The 26930-nt window shown below is 36.9% G+C and overlaps 1 protein-coding gene across 3 annotated transcripts in view; it reads left to right on the top strand.

Annotated features, from left to right (window-relative positions):
* MANEA (mannosidase endo-alpha) overlaps window positions 1-26930 on the top strand; it is a 64678-nt gene that overhangs the window by 35030 nt on the left and 2718 nt on the right. For all 3 annotated transcript variants that reach the window (XM_042939380.1, XM_042939381.1, XM_042939382.1), the window contains exon 3: window positions 2377-2486. In XM_042939380.1, the coding sequence (XP_042795314.1) occupies window positions 2377-2486 (110 nt within the window). The remainder of the gene's footprint in view (window positions 1-2376; window positions 2487-26930) is intronic.

Here is a 26930-nt window from a genome sequence, read left to right on the forward strand (position 1 = left end):
AAGCCTTAGAGTAGAACTTGAGTGAGAATAGGGAGGAAGAAAACTCAGCAGACAAGAATGAGATGGTCAGGTATTGGGAGGATCAGAAATCTAGGAATGCTGTCCGGTAGAACTTTCTGTAAGAATGAAAATGTTCTTTATCTATGCTATTCAGTACAGTAGAAAATACTAGTCACTTTAAATTTAAAGCTAGAGGACTTCCCAAGCTTGTCAACCTGGTACTTAATCCACTGGTTTTGATGGTTAGTTTACTTCTGCCAATTATGTTTTGAGCAGACCAAGTTCTTGCTCAGATACTTCTCTTCTTTGTGTTTTTGCCTCAGTTTGGACAGATAATTCCTTATTCTCCAGCTCTTTGGCTTTGAAAAGTTTTTTTTTTTTTTTTTGTAATCCGTATTTTGTTTAATAATTGTTTGTCATTGGAAATGTTGGTCTATGTAACCTAATCTTTATTGCTAGGAGCAGGAATCTTTTGATTTGAATTTCATGGGAGAATGTTGTGCTTAAAATTTTCCTAGGCTTCATGGATAATCTTTTATATATTCTTCCTTTATTATTTTGTCTCATGCTTGTTTTCTTATTTTTTGCAGGATTTTTTCATAGGTCCCGTGTTGAAACTTTTTTAATTGTGACTCTTCATTAGTGGTGTTTGTTTTTTTTTTTTCTTTTTATAAACTAGGCTAGTAGGCAACTTAAATGTTTGATCAATTGTCTCCAGACCATTTTCTTACCATCATTTCTTTCCATCATAAGCTTTCCTAAAAAAGCTGTTTTTTCCTGTTATAGGTTCTTTCCATGGATCATTTCTTTCCATCATAAGCTTTCCTAAAAAAGCTGTTTTTTCCTGTTATAGGTTCTTTTTTCTACCTCTTGTGTTCTATAGCTATTCTTGTTTTCAGAGTGGATAGAGGACATAGACGACGACTTCTTCTTTTTCTTCTTCTTCTTTTGGAAATGTTAATGAAAGTTCTGTTTTGTTTCCCTAGATGGGGCTGCTCTGTACATGGCATGTCTGCTATAAAGTTTAAATCTTATAATTTAGTTCTCTGCCGGTTTCTAACCTTGCAGTTTCTGCATTTCCACATGCTTCTCTTTTGGTACCATTGTATTTCTCTCCATGCCTTAAAGAGTATGTTGATTAATTTAGAAATTAGTAGCATTTTTCTAATGGCCTGTTACAGCTTTATATATTAATGTGGGTTTGAATTACTTGACTTCAAATATTCCATCAAAGTGAGTGATTCTTTTTTTTGCAGGCTTACGTTTCTAAAACTTATTTTGTAACTTATCATTTCAAAAGTAAGTACTACAGGAAGAAACTGTAATTTTTTTTCTTGAATGTTCGTAATTTCCCCAAATAAGCATCCATGGTATCCTCTAGTAGTTGAATGGATAAACTGGCACATTCATACAATGAGATAGTATGTGGCAATAAAAAAGAATGATTTAGGGGCGCCTGGGTGGCTCGGTCGGTTAAGCGTCCGACTTCGGCTCAGGTCATGATCTCGCGGTCTGTGAGTTCAAGCCCCGCGTCGGGCTCTGTGCTGACCGCTCAGAGCCTGGAGCCTGTTTCAGATTCTGTGTCTCCCTCTCTCTGTGACCCTCCCCCATTCATGCTCTGTCTCTCTGTCTCAAAAATAAATAAACGTTAAAAAAAATTTTTTAAAGAAAAAGAATGATCTATAAATCCACAAAAAGACATAAATGAATCTTAGTTATGTATGTATGACTAAATTTCAAAAGCCAGTCTGAAGAAGTTACTGTATGATTCTACCTATGTAACATCCTGGAAAAGACAGCAATAGAGATACTAAAAAGATCAGTTATTGTCCAGGGGATTGAGAGAGGAGGGATGAATAGAGGGATGTCAGAGGATTCTGAGGTCAGTAAAACTATTCTGTATGACACTGTAACAGTGGGCAAATATGCTTTTGTCAGAAGCCATAGAACTGTACAACACAAAAGGAGACTTTGATTAATAATGATGTATCAATATTGGTTCATTATGTGTAACAAACATACCACAGTAATGCAAGGTATTAATAACAGGAACTATATGTGGGTTGGAGTGGGGGTGTGGAGGAGAATGTATGAAAACTGTACTTGCAGTGCAATTTTTCTGTAAACCTAAATTCTGTAAAGTAAAACTTATTAAATATATCCATACCTGATAGAGTTCATAAATATGACTATACAAAGTAATTAAATAGCCATAGGTAATATTTAAGTAACAAAATAATAACTTATATGGAAATATGTTTCTTTTTTATTGTTGACAATTTGGTCTTTGTTCTGCCTTTTAAGAAAAATCTGTTTGGAATACCTCCAATCAGTCCTGTTCCTGTATTTATTTTTCTTTTTGGTTTTTTCTATTAGGTGTACTAGCCCTGTCTTGGTACCCACCTGGTACAAATGATGAAAATGGAGAAAATACTGATGATTTGGTACCAACTATTTTGGATAAAGCTCATAAATATAATCTGAAGGTATTTAATTTATTTGTTATTGAGATAAAATTGACATTAATTTCAGGTGTTCAGCATATAATGATTTGATGTGTTTATTTTGTGAAGTGATCATCAAAATAAGTCTAGTTAACATTTATTACCACACAATTAGAAATTATTTTTTCTTGTGATAAGAATTTTTAAGATCTATTCTCTTAGCAGCTTTCAAATATGTAATACAACATTAATTATAGTCACCGTGCTGTACATTATATACCTAGGTCTTTTTTATTTTGTGACTAGAAGTTTGTACCTTTTAACCATCTTCACCCATTTCACCCCTCCTCACAGCCACCTCAGGCCAACCACACATTTGTTCTCTGTATCTATGAGGTTGTTTTGTTTTGTTTTTAAGATTCCACATTTAAGTGCGATCATAGGGTATTTGTCTTTCTCTGATAGACTTAATTCACATAGCATAATGTCCTCAAGGTCCATCCATGTTGTAGCAGATGGCAAGATTTCCTTCTTTTTGTGGCTGAATAATATTCAACCAACTTTTTGGTGCTGAACATCAGCACCATTTTCCAACAGTATTTGCTTACTTCATGTTCTTTGCCACATTTTGGTAATTCTTGCAATATTTCAAACTTTTGCATTATATTTATTAAGGTAATCTGTGATGAGTGGTTATGACTCACTGGAAGATGAAATCATGGCTAGCACTTTTTAGCAGTAAAGTATTTTTTAATTAAGACACATTGTTTTTTTTTAGACATAATGCTGTTGCAAATGTAACAGACTACACTGTATGTAGTGTAAGCATAACTTTTTTATGCACTGGGAAGCCAAAAAATTCATTTGAGTCACTTTTTTGCAATATTCACTTTATTGAACGAGTCTGGAACCAAACCTATAATGTCTCTGATATGCTTGTAATGATGCAATAAGCATAAGTATTTTTTCAAACTTGTTTTTGTTTCCTTTGGATGAATACCAGAAAGGAAATTCCTGGGTCATATGGTAGTTTTATGTTTAATTTTTTTAAAGAACTTCCATAGTGTTTTCCATAGCAGCTGAATCAATTTATATTCCCACCAACAGTGCACAAGGGTTCCCTTTTCTCCACATCCTCTACATTACTTGTTATTTCCTATCTTTTTGATAATAGCCATTCTAACAGGTATAAGATATACCTCTTTGTGGTTTCATTTGCATTTCCCCGTTAAGTAGTGGTGATGAGCACCTTTTCATGTACCTATTGGCTGTCTGGATATCTTAGAAAAAATGTTAAGAACTTTAATTGGATTGTGTGTTTTTAAAATTTATATTGGATATTAACTCCCTATCAGATATATGATATGCAAATATTTTCTCCCAGTTGCTAGGTTGCCTTTCACTTTGCTGTGCAGAACCTTTTTAGTTTGCTGTAGTCCCACCTGTTTGTTTTTGCTTTTGTTGCCTTTGCTTTTGGTGTCAAATCCAAAAAAAAAAAAAATCATTGCTAAGCTCTGTGTCAAGGACCTTGCCACCTATGTTATCTTCCAGTTTCTAAATTTATAAGATTTTAATCCATTTTTGGTTAATTTTTTGCATGGTGTAAAGTAGGGGTTCAGTTTCAGTTTTTTGCATGTAGCTGTCCAGTGTTTCCAACACCATTTATTGAAGAGACTGGCCTTTCTCTATTGTGTGTTCTTGTCTCCTTTGTTGAAGGTTAATTGGCCATATCTGTGTGGGTTTGGGGGGAGGAAGCTTTCTGTTCTGTTTGTTCCATTGATTTATATCTCTGGTTTTGATCTTGCCAGTACCAACCACATTGTTTTGATTACTGTAGCTTTGTAATACAATTTGAAATTAGGGACCTTGATACTTCGAGGTTTCTTTTTCGTTCTCTGTTTTGGTTCTCTTGTGGTTCCATACAAATTTTAGGACTATTTGTTCCATTTCTGTTGAAAATGCCATTGGAATATTCCTAGGGATGGGATTTAATCTATAAATTGCTTTGTATAGTATGCATGTTTTAACAATATTAGTTCTTTCAGTTTATAAACATGGAGTATCTCTCCATTTGTGTCTTCCTCAGTTTCTCTCAATGTCTTCTATTCAGTGTCCAGATCTTTTACCTTCTTGGTTAAATTTATTTTTAGGTATTTTATTATTTTTGATGCAGTTGTAAATGGGATTTTCTTAATTTCTCTTTGTGATAGTTCATTCTGAATTAACTTGTATCATTGAAAAAAATCTAAAAGTTTATTGAGCATATCTTTACATAGCATCAGATTTCACCCATTACTTCTAGTCAACCCTTGAGAAACAGCTGATTCTTATGATACTAAAATACAGTGGAGAGTTTACCCATTATCTATTGCTACATAACAAATTGCCGTAAAATTCTGCAGTTTAAAGGAACAAACATGTATTATCTCACACATTTTCTAAAAGTTGAGAATCTGGACGTGGCTGAACCTGGTGGGTCTGGTTCAGGGTCTCCCAAGAGGTTGTAGTCAGTTTCTTTGCTGGTGCTGCAGTTATCTGAAGGCTGTAGGATCCACTTCCGAGCTTCTTATGTAAAGGTTGACAGGCCTCAGTTCCTTTCAGCTATTGGAATGGGAGTTTTGGTTCTTCATCATGTAAGCCTTCCCACAGAGTTACCTGAGTCCCCTTAACACATGGCAGCTAGTTTCCCCTTAGTGAATGATCTGAGACAGAGTCCAGTGTTTTCTTGACCTAATCTTAGAAGTGACTATCACTTTGACTTCTTCTATGGATTTATCTACTGGTAGACCAACTAAACAAGTACAGCATGAGAAAGATTTATAGACTGATCTCGCTAATGAAAATATATGCAAAATTCCTAAAGCAAAAATGCAGATAAGAAGTGTTCATTAGCAAGAAGCTAAAGAATGGTTTCAAGAGTATGAAATCTGAATTCAAATCTCTGCATTCAATCCTGACTCAACCACATAAGAACTATGTAACACTTATGCCTGAGTTCTCTCATCTTTCAAATGGAAAAAGAAAATCTGCAGAGTGGTTGGAAAGATTACATGAAGTAATATATGAAAAGAGCTCGGTGTCTGGCACAGAGTAAGCGCTATATGAATGTTAAGTAAATAAAGTTTACTGGAGATAAAATATGTCATAACAGATACTGAAATTTTGACTACATAAAAACTCAGTAATAAATCTTCTAATGCAAGTTTTGTAACTTGATAAATGAGGTATTCTACTAACCTATATCAAACATTTAATGGAAAAACAGTGGTAAAACATGTTTATTAAGCCAAGATCAATCAAGAATGCCTTCTATCATCAGTATTATTTAATAGTGATTGAATTCTGAACAAATCATTTTAACTAAAAGTGTTCCAAATAAAATTACCATTCTTTACAAGTGGAAAATACCTATAAAACTCATGAAAACTAACTAAAAACTATTATGTGTAAAGAGTCCAATAAGGTGGCCAAACCCAAAGAATATACAAGTCAAGAGGATTCTTGTATTATAGGGAAAAGAATGGAAAAAATGTACATTGAAAATAGCATAGCAGTAAATATACAAAGAAATCTTTGGCATTTTATGAAAGGATATAAAAGACTTGAATAAATGGAGAAACATGAATTAATTTTTTTTTTTTTTTAGTATTTATTTCATGGGAGACAGAGAGACAGAGTGCAAGCAGGGAAGGGACAGAGAGAGAGGGAGACACAAAATCTGAAGCAGGCTCCAGGCTCTGAGCTATCGGCACAGAGCCTGACGCAAGGCTTGAACCCACGAAGTGTGGGATCATGACCCGGGCCGAAGTCAGACCCCTAACCGACTGAGCCACCCAGGCACCCCTGGAGAACATGAATTTATTGTGAAGAGTCAAAATTGCCAAGTGGCCATTCTTTCAAACATTTGTATTTTATATATTAATATAATTAATTTGTAAATTTAGTGCAATCCAAATGAAAAATTCTGATGAGATTTTATAGAACTTAACCACCTAATCCTAAAGTTTATAACTATGTTAGAAAAAAGTAAGACTTAAAAAATGTTTATTAACAAAGGGAAAAACTTGTTTTTCCAAATAACAAAATGTACTATAAAATGACAGATATTAGAAGTATGGCATTAGCATTACTATACAGAAAGAGATCAATGAAATGAAACAGTCCAAAAACAAAGCACTTTATGTGGAATTCTAGTATATAATTGAAGAATCATTTAGAATGAAGTATAAAAGGAATGTTTTTAATAATCTTGTCTTCCTGATACTGGTTTAGTTTTTTGCATTATTCACTCCACTGTTGTCCTTAAGCAGTAATTTTCATGTCTAATAATTCTTCTCAGGTTGTTCATTTTTCTTCAGATTTATTCTTGTTTTTCTAAGGCAGTGTGGTAGCAAATCTTGATGAAAATGTGAATCAGTATCTTTTCACTAGAGACTAGTTACTCTGAATTTTCAGGTTGTTACCACTCTTAAAAATCACTGAGGGTTTTTATTTGCTCTGAAACTTCTTCCAGTTTATATATCCTAATTAAATACAGCTGGTTTGTCTGGTACAGGTAAATTATTTCCAAATAAAAAGAGGAAACTTAGTTTTAATACTTCTTTCACAGCTTAAGGATTTAGTAGTTTATTGTGGAGTAGAACTGGAACTCTAGGGAAACAGGCGGGAGCAACTAGATAGGCAAATTCTTTTTTCTGTCTTTTTTTGTTTGTTTTTAATTCCTGTCCATAAAGCCTTCTCCTACTTTATAACCCTAAAGCTCTTAAGGCAGCATCTCCTAAATTAGGTGACTGGGAAGAGCTGCATTTGCCATGTCCCCTGTACCATTCAGTTAGCTTTCATTGGCACTTGAAATCTGCAAATATACAGACCTTGCAAATTCTGGCACCAAGTCTGAAACTGGATAAGTGATATGATTTATCTTCTACAAAACAGGTCCAAGGGCCACTGTTCTTTCCCTATAACTATAGATATTATAATCCTGGGACATGAGAGGGAAGGGGACTTCACAGCCCAAGAAAGCTGGCTTTTTAGATTGTACTTTCAGAGTTTAAAGGTACACTGAGGGTGTTCTGATGAATGGGGATAGGTTTGGATTTCTCCTGTTTAAAGCTTATTGTTTAGGTGAATGTGGCAAAGATGTCTAATTGCCAACATACTTAGTCTTTCTGCATCAGATTTTTTTTATTATTTTACAGTATTTTTTTAATTTAAATTTTAGTTAACATACTGTGCAATATTGGTTTCAGGAGTAGAATTCAGTGATTCATCACTTACACACAACACCCAGTGCTCATCACAACAGGTGCCCTTAGTACCTATCACCCATCTAGCCCAACTACCAACCTTTTCCCTCTGTCAAGCCATAGTTTGTTCTCTATCATTAAGAGTCTCTTGTGGTTTGTTTCCCTCCCTCCTCTTCCCCCCTTTCCCATATGCTCACCTGTTTCATTACTTAAATTCCACATATGAGTGAAATCATATGGTATTTGACTTTCTCTGATTGACATATTTCATTTGGCATAATACATTCTAGCTCGATCTACATTATTGAAAATGGCAAGATTTCATTCTTTTTGATGAATGAGTGATATTCCATTGTGTATGTATACCACATCTTTTTTATCCATTCATAAGTTGATGGACATTTGGGCTTTCTCTGTTGTTGGCTATTGTTGATAATGCTGCTATATGAACATTGGGGTGCATGTACCCCTTTGAATCTGTACTTTTGTATCTTTTGCATAAATACCTATAGTGCCATTGCTGGATTGTAGGGTAGTTCTGTTTTTAGTTTCTTGAGGAACCTCCATGCTCTTCCTCAGAGTGGCCTCACCAGTTTGCATTCCTGCCAACAGTGCAAGAGGGTTCTCCTTTCTCTGCATCCTCACCAACACCAGTTGTTTCTTGTGTTGTTAATTTTAGCTATTCTGACATGTGCCAGGTGGTATCTTACCATGGTTTTGATATGTATTTCCCTGATGATGACTGATATTGAGTATCTTTTCATGTGTCTGTTAGCCATCTGGATGTCTTCTTTGGAAAAGTGTCTGTTCATGTCTTCTACGTTATTTTGAGTTTGATAAGTTCTTTATATATTTTGGATACTAACCCTTTATTAGATATGTCATTTGCAAATATCTTCTCCTATTTTTTAATGAATATAATTTATTGTCAAATTGGCTTACATACAGCACCCAGTGCTCATCCCAACAAGTGCCCTCCTCAGTGCCCATCACCCATTTTCCCTCTCCCCCATTCCGCATTCACCCGTAGTTTATTCTCTGTATTTAATAGTCTCTTGTGGTTTGCCTCCCTCCCTCTCTGTTTGTATCTTTTTTTTCCCCCTTCCCTTCCCCCATAGTCTTCTGTTCAGTTTCTCAAGACCCACATATGAGTGAAAATATATCTATCCTCTGACTGACTTATTTCACTCAGCATAAAACCTTCCAGTTCCATCCACGTTGCTGCAAATAGCCAGATTTCATTCTTTCTCATTGCCAAATAGTATTCCATTGAATATATAAACCACATCTTCTTTATCCATTCATCAGTTGATGGACATTTAGGCTCTTTCCATAATATGGCTGTTGTTCAAAGTGCTGCTGTAAACATTGGGGTACACAGGCCCTTATGCATCATCACTCCTGTATCCCTTGGGTAAATTCCTAGTATTGCTATTGCTGGGTTATAGGGTGGCTCTATTTTTAATCTTTTGAGGCACCTCCACACTATTTTCCAGAACGGCTGCACCAGTTTACATTCCCACCAACAGTGCAAGAGGGTTCCTGTTTTTGCACATCCTCGCCAGCATCTATAGTTACCTGATTTGTTCATTTTAGCCACTCTGACTGGTGTGAGGTGGTATATCAGTGTGGCTTTCATTTGTGTTTCCCGATGATGAGTGACATTGAGCATCTTTTCATGTGTCTGTTGGCCGTCTGGATGTCTTTAGAATTCTGCCCATTTCTTTGCTGGATTATTTGTTTTTCAGGTGTGGAGTTTGGTTAAGTTCTTTATAGATTTTGGATACTAGCCCTTTATCTGATATGTCATTTGAAAATATCATTTCCCATTCTGTTTGTTGCCTTTTAGTTTTGTTGATGATTTCCTTTGCAGTGCAGAAACTTTGATGAGGTCCCAATAGTTCATTTTTTCATTTAATTCTCTTGCCTTTGGAGATATATCGAACAAGAAATTGCTGCGGCTGACATCAAAGAGGTAGCCTGCTTTCTCCTCTAGGGTTTTCATGGTTTCCTAACTCACATTTAGGTCTTTCATCCATTTTGAGTTTATTTTTGTGCATGGTGTAAGAAGGTGGGCTAGTTTCATTTTTCTGAATGTTGCTGTCCAGTTCTCCCAGCACCATTTGCTAAAGACACTGTCTTTTTTCCATTGGATGCTCTTTCCTGCTTTGTCAGAGATTAGTTGGCCGTACATTTGTGGGTCCAATTCTGGGTTCTGTTACATTGGTCTATATGTCTATTTTTGTGCCAATACCATACTGTGTTGATGATTACAGCTTTGTAGTAGAGGCTAAAGTCTGGGATTGTGATGCCTCCTACTTCGGTTTTCTTCTTCAATACTACTTTGGCTATTTGGGGTCTTTTGTGGTTCTATACAAATTTTAGGATTGTTCATTCTAGCTTTGAGAAGAATGCCTGTGCAATTTTGTTTGGGATTGCATTGAATGTGTCGATTGCTTTGGGTAGTGTTGACAAATATTAACAATATTAACACATATTAATATACAAATATAATAACAAATATTAATATACAAATATATTATTAACAAATACTTACAATATTTATTCTTCCAATCCAGGAGCATGGAATGTTTTTCCATTTCTTTGTGTCTTTTTCAGTTTCCTTCATGTTCATGAACTTCCTATAGTTTTCAGCATACAGGTCTTTTACATCTTTGGTTAGGTTTATTCCTAAGTATTTTATGGTTCTTGGCTCAGTTGTAAATGGGATTGTTTATTTCTCTTTCCGTTGCTTCATTATTGGTGTATAAAAATGCAACCGATTTCTGTACATTGATTTTGTACCCTGCAACTTTACTGAATTCATGTATCAGTTCTAGGAGTCTTTTGGTGGAGTCTTTGGGGTTTTCCATGTAGAGTATTGTGTTGTCTGCAAAAAGTGAAAATTTGACTTCTTTGCCAATTTTGATGCCTTTTATTTCCTTTTGTTGTCTGATTGCTGATGCTAGAACTTCCAACACTATGTTAAACAACAGTGGTGAGAGTGGACATCACTGTTATGTTCCTGATCTCAGGGGGAAAGCTCTGTTTTTCCCCATTGAGGATGATATTAGCTGTGGGCTTTTCATACATGGCTTTTATGATGTTAAGTATGTTCCTTTCTTGATGGTTTTTATTAAGAAAGGATGTTGTATTTTGTCAAGTGCTTTTTCTGCATCTATTGACAGCATCATATGGTTCTTATCCTTTCTTAATCTGATGTATCACATTGATTGATTTGCAAATATTGAACCAGCCCTGCAGCTCAGGAATGAATCCCACTTGGTCATGGTGAATAATTCTTTTTATATGCTGTTGAATTTGATTTGCTAGTATCTTGTTGAGAATTTTTGTATCTATATTCATCAGGGATATTGGCCTGGAGTTCTCCTTTTTCGTGGTGTCTCTGTCTGGTTTAGGCATCAAGGTAATGCTGTTTTTCTTCCATTTTTATTTTGTGGAACAATTTGAGATGGATGGGTACTAACTCTGCTTTAAATGTCTGGTAGAATTTTCCAGGGAAGCCATCTGATCCAGGGCCCTTATTTGTTGGGAGATTTTTGATAACTGATTCAATTTCTTCATTAGTTTGGGGTCTGTTCAAATTTTCTCTTTCTTCCTGTTTGAGTTTTGGTAGTGTGTGGGTGTCTTGGAATTTGTCCATTTCTTCCAGGTTGTCCTGTTTGTTGGCATATAATTTTTCAAAGTATTCTCTGATAATTTCTTGTATTTCTGAGGGATTGGCTGTGATAAATCCATTTTCATTTGTGATTTTATCTATTTGGGTCTTCTCTCTTTTTGAGAAGTCTGGCTAGGGGTTATCAATTTTGTTTATTTCTTCAAAAAAACAACTCTCAGTTTCATTGATCTGTTCTACTGTTTTATTTTTATTTTTATTTTTATTTTTGGATTCTATATTGTTTATTTCTGCTCTGACCTTTATTATTTCCCTTCTTCTGCTGGGTTTGGGGTTTTTTTGTTGTCCTGCTTCTAGTTCCTTCTGGTGTGCTGTTAGATTTTGTATTTGGGATTTTTCTTGTTTCTTGAGGTAGGCCTGGATTGCAATGTATTTTCCTCTTAGGACTACTTTTGCTGCATCCCAAAGGGTTTGGATTGTTGTGTTTTCATTTTCATTTGTTTCCATATATTTTTTTAATTCCTTCTTTAATTGCCTGGTTGACCCATTCATTCTTTAGTAGGATGTCCTTTAACCTCCATGCGTTTGGAGGTTTTCCAAACTTTTTCCCGTGGTTGATTTCAGGTTTCATAGCATTGTGATCTGAAAGTGCATGGTATGATATCAGTTCTTTTGTATTTATTGAGGGCTGTTTTGTGAACCAGTATGTGATCTATCTTGGAGAATGTTCCATGTGCACTCAAGAAGAATGTTTATTCTGCTGCTTTTGGATGAAAAGTTCTAAATTTATCTGTCAAGTCCATCTGCTCCAGTGTATCATTCACGACCATGGTTTCTTATTGATTTTCTGTCTAGATGATCTGTCCATTGTTGTAAATGGAGTATTAAAGTCCCCTGCAATTACCACGTTCCCACATTATTACCAATAAGATTGCTTAGGTTTGTGATTCATTGTTTTATATATTTGAGTGTTACTGAATTCGGTGCATAAACATTTCTAATTGTTAGCTCTTCTTGATGGATAGACTGTGCCTTTCTTCATCTCTTGTTACAGCCTTCAATTTAAAGTCCAGTTTGTCTGATATAAGTTTGGCTACTCCAGCTTTCTTGATAGTTCTACATCACCTCACTTTCAATCTGAAGGTGCCCTCAGGTCTAAAATGAGTCTCTTATAGACAGAGAATAGAATGGGTCTTGTTTTTTTATGCATTCTGATACCCTATGTCTTTTGATTGGAGCATTTAGTCCATTTACATTCAGTGTTATTAATGAAAAATATGCGTTTAGAGTCATCATGTTATCTGTAGGTTTCATGCTTGTAGTGGTGTCTGTGGTCCTTTGCAGTACTCACAGAGTCCCCCTTAGGATCTCTTGTATGGCTGGTTTAGTCCTGATGAATTCCTTCAGTTTTTGTTTGTTTGGGAAAACCTTTATCTGTCCTTCTATTCTGAATGACAGGCTTGCTGGATAAAGGATTCTTGGCTGCATATTTTTCTTATTCATCACTTTGAAAATTTCCTGCCACTCCTTTCTGTCAATTTTCAGTAGATAGATCTGCTACTACCCTTATGTGTCTGTCTATCCTTACAGGTTAAGGCCCATTTATCCCCAGCTGCTTTCAGAGTTCTCTCTTTATCTTTGTATTTTGCCAGTTTCACTCTGATATGTCTTGCAAAAAAAGATCAATTCAAATTACGTCTGAAGGGAGTTCTCTGTGCCTCCTGGATTTCAACATCTGTTTGCTTCCCCAGATTGGGGAAGTTCTCAGCTATGATTTGTTTAAGCACATCTTAGGCCCCCTTCTCTCTCTCTTCTTCTTCTTCTTCTTCTTCTGGAACTCCTGCGATATGGATGTTGTTCTGTTTCATTGAGTCACTTAGTTCTCTAATTCTCCCCTTGTGATCCAGAATTTTTTTCATCTTTTTCTCAGCTTCATCTTTTTCCATAATTTTACTGTTCTCCCCTCTGCCTCTTCAATTCTGGTTTTTGCCGTCTCTAGTTTATTTTGCACCTCATTACAGATTTTTTTTAATACATCATGACTATTTTTTTGATCTCTGCTGTCTTCTATGTTTTTTTCAAGTACCAGCAATTAATCTTATGACTATTATTCTAAATTCTTGTTCAGTCATATTGTTTATATCTGTTTTGAGCAATTCTTTAGCTGTCATTTCTTCCTGGAATTTCTTTTGAGGAGAATTCTTCCATTTTGTCATTTTGACTAGTTTTCTGTCCCTTATGTGTTTTAACCTTTGTATGTGTCCTGTACCTGCAAGCACTGCTATATTAAAGGGGGGTCATACATTGTCCAGGGCCTGGCCCTATAGGAGGTGTTTTTTTGGAGAGTGCTACTTGCTCTCTATTGTTGTGAGTTTGGCTACTTTGTCTCCCTGCTCTTAGTGATATTTTGAACCCTTCACTAGATGTGCTTTGATTTGTTCCTTGAAGTAGCCCTGGAAAGGAAAACAAACAAAAACAAACAGAAAACAAAAACACTTGAACACACAACCCAAAAACAAAAAACCAGAAACACCAGCTACTAGTAAACAGGGTGGAGGTGGTGCTGATGGAAGAGGCCTTATCCCATACAAAGAGAAATGACAGGGGTAGGGAAAAAGAAAGAATAAGAATTGACCAGAGAAACTATATGGCTTAATCCAGAGAGAGAGAAAAAGGAAAATAAAGACAACACTTGGAAAAGGAAAAAGAAAATAGTTACCCAGACAGAGAAACTATATGGTTTAATCCAGAGAGAGAGAAAGGAGAATAAAGAAGGAGGTATAGAACATGTATCAAGAGAATAGATTGGTTTTGGTTTGTTTAAAGACATATTTAGAGTAACCAGAGTAGAGGAGGGAAGAGATAAGAAGGAGAAAAGGAAGGAAGAATATATCTATATAATAAATGTCCGAGAATTAAATCAGGCAATGCAACAGCGCTGGTCTGGAGAAGAGGCCGTCTGGTTCATCAGTATCAATCCTGCTCCAGTAGATATGCAGTTAGCAGGCGCAGAGGGGTGTGGTTTGGTGTAGGCGGGTCCCGCCTCCTCTGTGGGCCCCACTGGCCCTTTGCTGAAGTCCCCCCTTGTTGGTGATGGGGAGAAAAATAGTGACACCCCTGTCTCTCCTCCATGGACCCAGTGAGCCAAACCACTTTGTTCGAGCCGTCCTCACAGTGCCACAGGCAAAAACGAGTCAGTTTGTCCTGCTCCACTGACTCCCAAGCCCCAGTGCTTGGCTGGGATTCAAACTCCTGTCCGTGTGCCCTGTTACTGGGGAAGCACAGCTGTGTGCCACCCAATATGTGGTCCCCAGCTGCGGGTGCAGGGGGACCTGCCCTGTCCCACAGCACTCCAGGGAGAGGATTGCTTTCTCCTACTGAGGACTGCACCCCTGACCTAGCCACTGAGCCTGGGGCTGGCTCCCCTCTTCCCCAGGTGCACCATATGGGCAGCCAGCCCCAGTCCCCTGTCTGGAGAAAGCCTCTCAGTTAGAGATTGGCTCTTTCTCCTTCCTGATCCATGTTTTTGTTTTGTTTTGTTTTGTTTTGTTTTGTTTTTTTCTTGTCCAGATACAGCCCTAAGCTTCCTCAGCCACTCTTGCTCTTCCCTTTGTCTCTCCGCAGAAGGGGATCCCTCCCCTCCTTCGTTTTCTCTCTCCGGATTTGCAGTCATGCACCTATGGCCCATCAGATTGTCCCAGTGGGTGCCTGGAAGCACAACTGTCTCTTTTCCTCCCAGACTCTCAGAGTTCAAAGTCCTTTAGCTTCAGCACTGGTTTGTTTGTGAGATAAGGGAACTTCGGATCCCCCTGTTTCCCTACCATGTCGGCCCTTCCCCTCTTTTCTCCCATTTTGTAGCCTGCCTTTTAGTTTTGTTGATTGTTTCCCTCACTGTGCAGAAGCTTTTTATCTTGATGAAGTGTCCATAGTTCATGTTTGCTTTTGTTTCCCTTGCCTTCAGCAACGTGTCCAGTAAGAATTTGTTGCAGTGGAGGTCAAAGAGGTTCCTGTCTGGGTTTTCCTTGAGGATTTTGATTGTTTCCTGTCTCACATTTAAGTCTTTCATCCATTTGAATTTATTTTTGTGTATTGTGTAAGAAAGTAGTCCTGTTTCATTCTTGTGCATGTTAGTATCCAGCTTTCCCAGTACCATTTTTTTCCGTTGGGTATAGTTGACCATATAGTTGTGGGTCCATTTTGGGGGTTCTGTTCTGTTCCATTGATCTGTGTGTCTGTTTTTGTGCCAGTACCATACTGTCTCAAGGACTACAGATTTGTAATACAGCTAGAAATCCAGAATGATGATGCCTCCAGTTTTATTTTTATTTTTCAGGATTGCTTTGGCTATTCAAGGTCTTTTGTGGTTCCATACAAATTTTAGGATTGTTTGTTCTAGCTCTGCAAAATATGCTGGTGGTATTTTGACAGGGATTGTATTAAATGTTTAGATTGCTTTGAGTAGTGTAGACATTTTAACAATGTTCTAATCCATGAGCGTAGAAAGTTTTTCCATTCCTTTGTGTCCTCTTTAATTTCTTTCATAAGTCTTCTATAGTTTTCAGAGTATAAATCTTTTACCTCTTTGGTTAGGTTTATTCCTAGTTATCTTATGTTTTTTTTTGTGCAATTGCAAATGGGAATGATTTCTTGATTTCTTTTTCTGCTGCTTTGTTGTTGGCATATAGAAATGCAAGAGATTTCTGTACATTGATTTTATGTCTTGCAACTTTGCTGAGTTCATGTATTCTAGCAATTTTTTTGGTGGTCTTTCATGTTTTTTAATAGAATATCATGTTTGCAAATATGCGTCTCAAATTTTATATCTGATCAGAAAAATTTGGAACCAGAGAGTCTAATATTTTACAAACTTTTTAGGACAAGTTTTTTGACTTGTATGTGGGGAACAATTATGCAGTGCTTTAAAAAAGTAGACCAGGAACCATGAGACTGCGGTTCTTAGCTCTGGAGTTTTATGTTACTTACTTCATCTTCTTGGCTTATCTTCCTCATTTTAAAATGACATCATAAGATGTCATGAAATGACATGAAACCATAAGATGGTTTTATTTATTGGATTTTTTGTGTGATTTCTGTAATATTGTTGAAAGGATATTTTTGTAAATAGATAAAGTGTAATATATCCTGTTCTTATAAAGAATGGATACTTTGCTTTCTAGTTTAAACAAAAGTTAATGCTTAAATAATGACAGTAATTTACTAAAATTAAAATTTTAAGGCAATATGATACAAAGGAGGAGTAATTCTCTGAGTTCTGTGCTAATAAACTGGGGCCCACAATGCACATTTGTCACCACACCTGAAGCTTTAAGGGTAAAATAAATGGGTTTATTAGTAAAAACTTTTTTTGCTTGCTAATTTTCAGCCCCAGGAAGTAATCTCCCCTTTTCTCCAATTTGATTAGTATAGAGTTAGTATTAGTCCCTTACCCCTAAGAAAGCAGCTCTTCAATTTATCAATTTTATTTTTAAAATATTCAATTTTTTTTAGTGTTTATTTAGAGAGAGAACACATAAGTGGGGGAGGAGTAGAAAGAGCGAGAGGGACAGAATCCCATCCAGGCTCTGCACTATCAGTGCAAAGTCCTATGTGGAGTTTAATCCTAAGAACCAGATCATGACCCAAGCTGAAATCAAGAGTTAGTCACTTAACTGACTGAGCCACCCAGGCATCCCTAAAATATTCCAGTAGTTTTAATGTATTAATTGTATTCAACCTTGATTGATATTTTTCTCATTCTTTGCTTGGGTTTATTTTACTCCTCTCTTGCTACTTTCTGAGCTGAAAATGTTTTTCCTTTATTCTCTCTTTTTTTTTTTTTTTTTTTTTTTTGGTTTAGGAAAGAGAGTTTGCTCAAAAATGAGTTTGTCTCATAGTTAAGCTTTTGTCATAGCTCATTAGTTTTCATTACATAATAGTATAACTAGTATTAGTCACTAAGTACTTAGTAATTGCAATTTTTATTAACTTCAACCAAGAGTCATTTTAGGTTAGTGCGTTTTAAGTCAAACAAGCAAGAATAATAAAAATGTTTGACACTGTAGTTACTTGTTTTGCATTATCTTTAGGAAATGTGGATTAATTTCTTCAAGGGGGGGCCAAAGTAAATGAGTAAAACTAAAATATAAATCATGAGTTTTCAAAGAGAGATATCTGCTCTCTCATATATTTGTCAGTGTATTCAGTGGAATAAGAGCTATATCACTTTTAACTGTCACTGAGTAGGTTGGTTTTGTAAAAACTGTAAAAATCAGGGGTGCCTGGGTGGCTCAGTCAGTTAAGCCTCTGACTTCAGCTCAGGTCATGACCTCATGGTTCATGTTTGAACCCCATATCGAGCTCTGTGTTGACAGCTCAGAGCCTGAAGCCTGCTTTGGATTCTGTCTTCCTCTCTCTCTCTCTGCCCCCCCCTCCCCCGCTCATGCTCTGTCTCTCTTTCAAAAATAAACATTAAAAAAATTTTTTTAAAGGTATAGGAGGGCAAAGACAGGGTAGAAAAAAAATCCAGCTCAGATCTTTAGTTTTTTAAATTGTCTTTAATGTTTATTTATTTTAGAGAGAGAAGGAGGGAAGGTGAAAGGGGGAGGGGCAGAGAGAGAGGAAGACACAGAATCCAAAGCAGGCTCCAGGCTCTGAGCTGTCAGCACAGAGCCTGATGCAGGGTTAAAATTCATGAACCGTGAGGTCATGACCTGAGCTAAAGTCACTTAACTGACTGAGCCACCCAGGTGCCCCATGCCCTCCTATATCTTCATGAACATAGCAGTGAAACAGTACTTGAGTGAGACATGTTTTGGTAGATTTGTGTCATTGTTTGGCCAATATTCCTGTTTCCTTTCCCCTCCGTGGAAAAGAGTAAGGGTACCTCTTGCCCCACTGATGTTGGGCTTGGCCTCATGGCTTACTTTGGCTGATGGCTGATGAGATGTGAGAAACATAATGTATACCATGTCTGAGCATAAGCATTGTCCATGGTCGTGTTCCTTTCTCTTCAATGAGAACAGCATGCACCAGGTGCTCTTTGTGCCTAGGACCTTGAATGGTAAGGCACACAGAGTAGACCTGAACCTGATCCACAGTCTAGAGCATTGTTAGGTATGATCCTTCTATATCAGATTTGTTGAGGGTTTTATGATGAAAGGATGTTGTATTTTTTTAAATGCTTTTTCTGCATCTATTGAGATGATCATCGTATGATCTTTATCTTTCATTCTGTTAATGTGATGTATCTCATTGATTTAAGTATGTTGAATCATCTTGATTCCCAGTGATAATTTCTACTTGGTCATGGTATATAATTTTTTTAATGAGTTCTTGAATTCAGTTTGCTAATATTTGTTGAGAACTTGTGCCTGTCTTTTCAGAAGGTCTATAGTTTTCTACCCATGTAGTAGCATCATTATCTAGCTTTAGCATCAGGGTAATGCTGGCCTCATACAATCAGTTTAGAAGTGTTTCCTGCTCTTCTATTTTTTGGAAAAAAAAGTGAAAAGTATTAGCATTAACTCTTTAAATATTTGGTAGAATTCCCAGTTAAGTAAGACATCTGGTCATGGGGTTTCATGAATCAGGAAGCTTTTGATAACTGATTCAATCTCTTTATGTGTGCTTAGATTTTCTTTTTCTGTGTCTTTAGGAAATTATCCAGTTCTTGTAGGTTATCTAATTTGTTGGCATGTAATTGTTCATAGTAGTCTCTTATCCTATTTATTTTCATAGTGTCTGTTGTAATTTCTTTTTTGAGTCTTCTCTCTCATTCTCACTTAAGAGTTGTAAATTTTGTTAATCTTCGCAAAAAAACAGCCCTTAGTTTCGTTACTCTTTTCTATTGCTTTTCTGGTTTCCATTTGATCTTTGATCTTTATTATTTGATCTTTATTATTTCCTTCCTTCTGCTAACTTTAAGCTTAATTTGTTCTTTTTCCAGTTTCTTGAGGTATAAAGTTAGGCTGTTTATATACGACCTTTCTCATTTTCATTTTTTAATATGTGCATCTATCATCTATAAACTTGTCTCTGAACTAGTTTTGAAGCATTCCGTTGGTTTGGGTGTGTTGTGTTTCCATTTTCATTTGTGTTGAGACATTCTTTGATTTCCTTTTGTTTTTTAAGGGGGTATAATTGACATGTAACATTATATTAGTTTCAGGTGTACAGTGTAAAGATTTTATATTTATATATATTGTAGAATAATCACCACACTAAGTCCAGTTAACATCTACCACCACACATGATTATAAAATTTTCTTGTGATAAAAATTTTAAGGTCTAATCTCTTAGTAAATTTCAAATATGCAGTGCAGTATTAGGAACTGTAGTCACTATGTTCTACATTACATCTCCATTTCTCTCACTCTCTTCTCCTTCTGGGACCCCTGTCATGCAAATGTTTACTTGATGTTATCCTATAAAAATCCCTTAATTTAGGTTCACTATTTTTCCATTCTTTTTAATTAATTTATTTACTTATTTACTTACTTATTTTTTGCTGTTCTGGTTGGTGAGTTCCTATGCCCTGTGTTCGAGTTCACTGAACCTTTCTTCTGTTTCATGCTATTTAATCCCTCTTGTGTATTTTTCAGTTCAGCTATTTAATTCTTTAGCACTGACTTTCATTTGGTACTTTCTAATATTATCCCTTTGTTGAAGTTTTCACTTTTTTATCCATTCTTCTGAGTTTTGTGACCATATTTAAGATTATTAATTTCAGCTCTTTATCAGGTAAGTTACTATCTCCATTTTATTTGACTCTCTGTTGGTTTCTATGCATTAGATGAAACAACCATCTCTCCCCGTCTTGAATGGTTGGCCTTATATAGGAGCCGAACCTTAAAACTCAACCCTGCCCCCCTAGCTTTTGGCTGTCTGTTAAGATGCTTAGACAAACACAAAAGATTATTTTTAATGTTTATTTTTTAGAGAGAGAGGGAGAGAGGGACAGATGATCTGAAGCAGGCTCTACACTGACAGCAGTGAGCCCAAGCCCAATGTGGGATTCAAACTTAACAAACCGTGAGGTCATGACCTGAGCCAAAGTCGGATGCTCAACCAACTGAGCCACTCAGGCACCCTGTATTTTATTTTTAATAGATCCCTGTAGTTGGGGTATTCCAAATAGTTATACAAAGCAAGGGAGAGCCTCCATCAGCACCTAGATTCAGGCTGATAAACCAGAGCCTTAGTTAGGCAGTAGCTTTAAAAAAAAAATTTTTTTAAACGTTTATTTATTTTTGAGACAGAGACAGAGCATGAATGGGGGAGGGTCAGAGAGAGGGAGACACAGAATCTGAAACAGGCTCCAGGCTCTGAGTTGTCAGCACAGGGCCGATGCAAGGCCTGAACTCAGGGATGGCGAGATCATGACCTGAGCTGAAGTCAGCCACTTAACCGACTGAGCCACCCAGGCGCCCCAGGCAGTAGCTTTTTAAAGAATACAAATAAATACAGTCCAGTGGGACCACAGACGTGAGACCCACCAGAGCCAGGCAATCTGGATGTGTTGTCTGCATGGCAGTTGTGAAAATTGTAGCACCAGACAAGTTTATTAGCTCCTTTCTGGGAGACTCCACAAGCTGTGAAGCAGAGGGAGAACGCAAAGACCACATCCTCTGGCCTACATTCTCTGAAAGCACTTCTGTGTGCTCCAGATGTGTGCCAAACCTGAAATCTTTCCCTAAGGCCGAAGCTCCAGGACAAGCAAGTCCCTTTTTTTGACAGAATGGGGCTGTGTTTCAGTCTGCTGTGTGTGTGCTGTGCCACCAAGTCTCTGGTTAGTGCATTTCTGGGAGACTCCAGAACTCCAGCACTGCTGCTACCAGAGCCAGGCATTCAAGAGTAATTAAGAGTTATCCTCTTGTTTGCAGCTGCACCAGACACATGTAAGAGGCCCCCTCTAAGAGATGCTGATGCTCTGAAGTGCAGCAGAGGGAGAAGCAGAGATGGTGCCTGGCCCTCTGAGGGCCCAGGAAAGGTTTACAGTCAGCCCGTAAATGTGTTTAATTAGAAGCCTGCCTCTCAGATTGCAATAATGACAAACTATTAGGCCCCTTTTACAAAAAGACTGAGCTCCTAGTTGTTATCTGTTGCTATGCCAAAGAGGTGATAATCTGTTTAAGAATTATTTTTCTGTGGGTTGCAGTCCTGTGGGATTTGTGAGCATTAACTCCACTGGCCAGCAGAGCCAGGTGATGTAGAGGTGTCCCCTGGAAGCAGCTGTACAAATCAAGGCACCAGCCAAGAACTTAAGTTCCTTTCTTGAAGATAAGGGCAAGTTTAAGCAAGGCAGATGGAGAACGTAAATACTGCATCCACTGAGCAATTCTCTGGATATCTATAAATGTGCCAAATCAGAAGCCTTAGGTCAAACCCTCTGGTCAGAGCTCCTGGACAAGCACATAGGCCTCTGTCTCCATTTGGGACTGGGTTTTAGTCTGCTATCAATACTCTCCCAGGGGAGTGCCAGTCTGCCAAGAACTGCCTCTCTGATTGTTGTGTTCCTGGGTCCCTTAAGATGATAAGCTCCTTGTTCTTGAGAGCCAGGTGATCAAGGGGTGTTTCCTGAGTGGCAGACACAAAAACTGGGTCACCAGACATAAAAACCGGAATACCAGACATGGGTAAAAGCTCTCCTTTAGGAGATACTGGTGTTCTAGAGCACAACAGAGAGAGAGATCAGGAAGAATTCACCCACCGGCCTTCTTCCCCAGAGAGTATTCCCGTAGGCCCCTGCCTCTCAGATCAATGCTTTAACATTAGCAAATGAGTCTCTTTGACATAAAGTCTGGGCACCTTTCAAAGAACTGTTTCTGTGCTGGGCCCTGGGGCAGGTGAGTCGGCACATGAACCTTTTAAGAACCATCAGTCTGGTGGGTATGAACCCTGTTGGTCTTCAAAGCCAGATGTTTTGGGGACTCCTCTGTCAGGTGGCAGTCTTAAAAGTGGGATACCCAATGTGGGATCAAACACTTTGCTTCTCTGGGAGAAGCTCCAGCTTTTGAATCCCCTTCTGATTATGGATCGGGGGTGGGTTTATCCTAAGATTGTCTCAGTCTTTCCTATACACTTTGATACGGTTTTTCCCATGTTTGCCAGATGTGAAGAGCTCATGCTGCCAGGTTTTAGGGTTGTTTTTTTTTTTTCCCCCAGAGGAAATTATTCCATAGATGTACCTATAGATATAGTGTGTCCATGTTAGGTGAGTGTAGGATCTTCTTCCGACGTCACTATCTTGAATTGGAACCGTTTTTTATTTTCTTTCCCTACTAGAGTTAACATTTATATCAAATAAATTATCAAGTAAAACTACAAGGAAACAAAAATATTTAACACTCACAGAGACACAATTTTGTAAGGAGGAAAGTTAACCATAATTAGCATAAGTACAATAAATTATATCTGTTGATATTTTAGGGGAAAGTATTACCAGAAGAAAGACAAAAATACTTTTAAAATACAGCATCATTGCCACAGCACATGGAAACATTGCCATAAAAAAATTAACGATTTTTGCTTAATTTTTCAGCCCTCTTTGAATTTATATTCTGAAATTTGATGTTCTGCAATTCCACTTGCATGGAGTATCTTTTCCATCTCTTCAAGTTTTACATGCATCCTTAAAGCTGAAATGTATCCATTGTTGGTACCAAATACTTGGGTCTTAGTTTTTATCCAGCCAGCCAGAGTGCCTTTTGATTGGTGAATTCAAACCACTTATGTTTAGAGTGATTTTTTAGTAAGTCCTTAACCATTAATAGCTTTTATATTTCCACTATTTCTTTTTACCTCTCTTTCTGCCTACCTTTGTAAATTGGTTATTTTTCATGGTGGTATGTTCTGTTTCCTCCTTTGTCAATTTGCTGTGGGTTTTGTCTTATTATTGATGTTCCAATTGACCTCCTATTTTTTCTTTAACAATTTATTGTTGCTGTATTTATTTTTCCTGCTTTTCCTCTGACTTTTATACTGTAGTTGAAGAGTTGACACACCATCCTAATATAGAGTTACAGTTTTCTAAGGTATATTTTTACTTTTACCTAGTGTGTTGTGTACTTTGGAATGTTTTTATGTGGCTTATTAGCATGTCTTCGTTTTAGCTTGAAGAACTCTTTATCAGGTTGCTTGCAAGGCAGATTTAGTGGTGGTGAACTTTATTTCGTTGGTCTGGGAAAGCCTTTATATCCTCTTCATATCTGAAGGGAAACTTTGCCAGATTAAATATTCTTGGCTGACAATTTTTTGTCTTTCAACACTTCAAATGTGTCGCATGCTCTCTCCTGGCCAGTAGATGTTCTGCAGAGAAATACACTGATAGCCTAATGGGAATTCCTACGTAAGTTACATTTTTTTTTTTTAAATTGGATGTCTTTAATATTCTTTATTATTTGTGAAAGTTAGTCTTATAGAAGGTCATTGGGTATTGAGATAAAAGGGTGATCTATTAGTTGGTAGACTTGGACATACATAACTTTCCTCAGGTTTGGGAAGTTCTCAGCTTTTTAAAAATTTATTTATAACCTCTGCCCCCTTCTCTATCTCTTCTTCTGAAATCCTGATTTATTCTGATATTTGCCTTCTTTATGGATAATCACCACTCACATAGGCTTTCTTCACTTTTTTTTAACTCTAATTTCTCTCTTTTGTGTTATTTCAAAATTCTTATTCTCCGTGTCAATTATTCTTTCTTCCATGTGATGGGCCTTGTTATATATGCTCTCTGTTTTATTGAATTATCAGCTCCAGAATTTGTTCTGTTTCTATAATTTCATTCTCTTTGGTAAAAAAAAAAAAAAAAAAAGAAAACTCATTTTGTTTGTATTTTTAATTCCTGACTTCAACGAATTGTCTTTCTGAATTTTCTTAGAACTTGTTGAGTTTCTTCATTATAGCTATCTTAAATTCTTTATCGGTTAGATCAGAATACCCTGTGCCTGCGAGCTTGATTGCTGAAGAATATAATTTTCTTTTAGTAATGCTCTATTTCCTTGAATTTTCATAACCTTTGTAGATATTTATTGGTGCTTTCACATTTGAAGTAGAAGATACCTCCTTAATTCTGCTTACTGTCTTCAGATGGGGTATTATGTTCTATAGTATTGTTACTGTATTTTTCCTCTGTGTTTTTGAAGAAACCTTCTCGTCATCTTGTTCCTCCTTTGGGGCAGTTTTCTAAAGCTTTTAGGTTTTCTCTGGTTCTTATAATTTACCAGACTACAAGCGTTTCTTTTGTTTTCTAGAAGGTGGCACTATAGCTCAAGTTTGTGCTGTCTACTAGAGACTACTCTCACGGTGGCACTTGAGAATCCTGCACAAGGAACTAACAGACCTCGAGGGGAGGTGTGGGTTTAGCACTGGGTGCTCCCACAGACCCAGTAGGATGATCCCAGGAGTGGTACTTCTTATTAAGCACAGTCCTTCTCACACCATTTGAAATTCTTACCTGCTTCTTTTCCAGTATCCTCCCAACTTCCAGTTATAGAGCTCCCACCTTAGTACTCCATGTGCTGAGGCAGAAAATGGATTTCTCTAGTTGCCATAAGTAGGCAGTCATTGATTTCTTTTCCCTTGCAGGAGAGGTCACTGCCACCAGATAAATCAGCACCCTTCAGTGTTTTCTTAGCCTGGAAAGTTTCTCTTACTGCTTCTTCTGCAACCAAGCTCCTATATTTTTCCCTTTAGGGTAGTATGCTAGAGTCTGCCTTAGGGAAGTCTAGACTCAGGAGCATGTTCTCTCTCTGATGTGTAAGTGCTTGTTCAGATCTGCACTCACCCAATTTTTGTCCCATAGTGGCAAGAGGGGTCTAGGCAGTTTAGCTACCTTCTCTGGTTCCCCCAGCTCTTGCAGAGGTTGGTTTGTCTCTTACTGGCTGCACTGGTGGGTGAGACTCCTGCCAGGTTCTTTGGAGTAAGGTGATAGGTCTGAAAACACCCACAAGGGTGCTTTGGTTTATGTATGAATGTCAAATCTTTTGATTAAAAAGGGGGATAAGTAGGAGAAACATTTTATGCCAGCATGTTGCTGACCTCACCAGGACTGTCAGATGTTCACTTTGGCTGCAGGGTGGAGAAGAGCTGGAGAGGTCAGAAGTAGAAGCCTGAAATGAAGAAACATTCATGATTCTTACTCCATAATCTAAAGCATTGCATTTGATTTTATTTATAGTGTTCTATCATTTATAAGGTTACTTTAGCATTGGTCTAATAGGATTTTCCCATTGAATGAGAAATAGTAACTAGGTTACATCATTAAACCTACAAAGTGATATTATAATTAAAAAGTTTGAAATATATGAGGGAAAATGAAAATATATATTTATCAATGGCTTTTTTAATTACTGTAAACATATTGAGCTATACTTTACAAAAGAAGGAAGGATGTCATTTGTATTTGACATAAGCTGTTTGCTTAATATGGTACCCTTTATTTACAAAATGAAAACTTAGAAAATACAACATTCCATCTAAAGGGAGAATTACCCAAGGTAACATTACATGAGAATACCTATATCCTTACCAATCTGCTTTCATTGAAGTTAAAAAGCAAATACCAGAGCTACTGAAAACTATGACTATCCTAGCAATACTTACAACACACAGAATCGAATTTGATCTTAATGATAAAACTTCCTATTAATAAAATGAAGTCTCGATAATATTATACAATGTAGGGAATATTTTCATTAAATGCTATCTGATTTTAAACTTCTGTGACAACTGTTAGCACTGATTTATGTAAAATTCATTTTACTTTAATTGGGTAATTGAAAACAAAGGCACTTTATATTGCAGTAGCATAGAAATTTATTTTTATTTTTACAGAGAGAGCGAGAAGCTCAAGCAGACCCCATGCTCACTCAGCATGGAGCCCAATGTGTGGCTTGACCCCATCACCCTGGGATCATAGCCTGAGCCAAAATCAAGAGTTGGAGGCTCAACTGGCCAACCCACCCAGACACCCCCTAGAAGTTTCTAATTACATGCATGCTTCATAGAGACCAAACCCTAAAGTTAAGATAAACATTTTGATGTTATTCGATTGTCATAAAGATGTTTAATGACTACTGATAAGTCAGTAAAATTAGTAATGAAAGTGAAAATTTTCACATTATTTGATACTCACATCTTAAGTACTAGTTGGAAGTAGCATTCAAAATGGTTTTGCTAGCCATAATTAGTTTTTTTAAATTTGTATATAAGTAGTGTTTTTCAGTTTACAAAATGATTGTTCTGTGCACAGTATTTAAAAAATACTTTTGGTTACTGCTTTCTACAATTATGGTTGAGATCTATCTATAAACCATTATCAACAAGCATTCATAGTACTAGCACATATTATTTTTTCAGTAATTTTGGAATAAATCCTTTGAGTAATAGTACACATATGTAGATTATTTTGTGAAATATTGTTTTAATGATAGAAGATTTTGTCATTTAAAGATACCTGCTATTAGGATGCTTGGGTGACTCAGTCGCTTAAGCATCTGACCCTTGATCTCTGCTCAAGTCATGATCTCATGGTTTATGAGTTTGACACCCTTGTGGGGCTCTGCACTGACGGCGTGGAGACTGCCTGGGATTCTCTCTCTCTCT

Source organism: Panthera leo, chromosome B2 (assembly GCF_018350215.1).
Source record: "Panthera leo isolate Ple1 chromosome B2, P.leo_Ple1_pat1.1, whole genome shotgun sequence".
Classification (NCBI taxonomy): Eukaryota; Metazoa; Chordata; class Mammalia; order Carnivora; family Felidae; genus Panthera; species Panthera leo.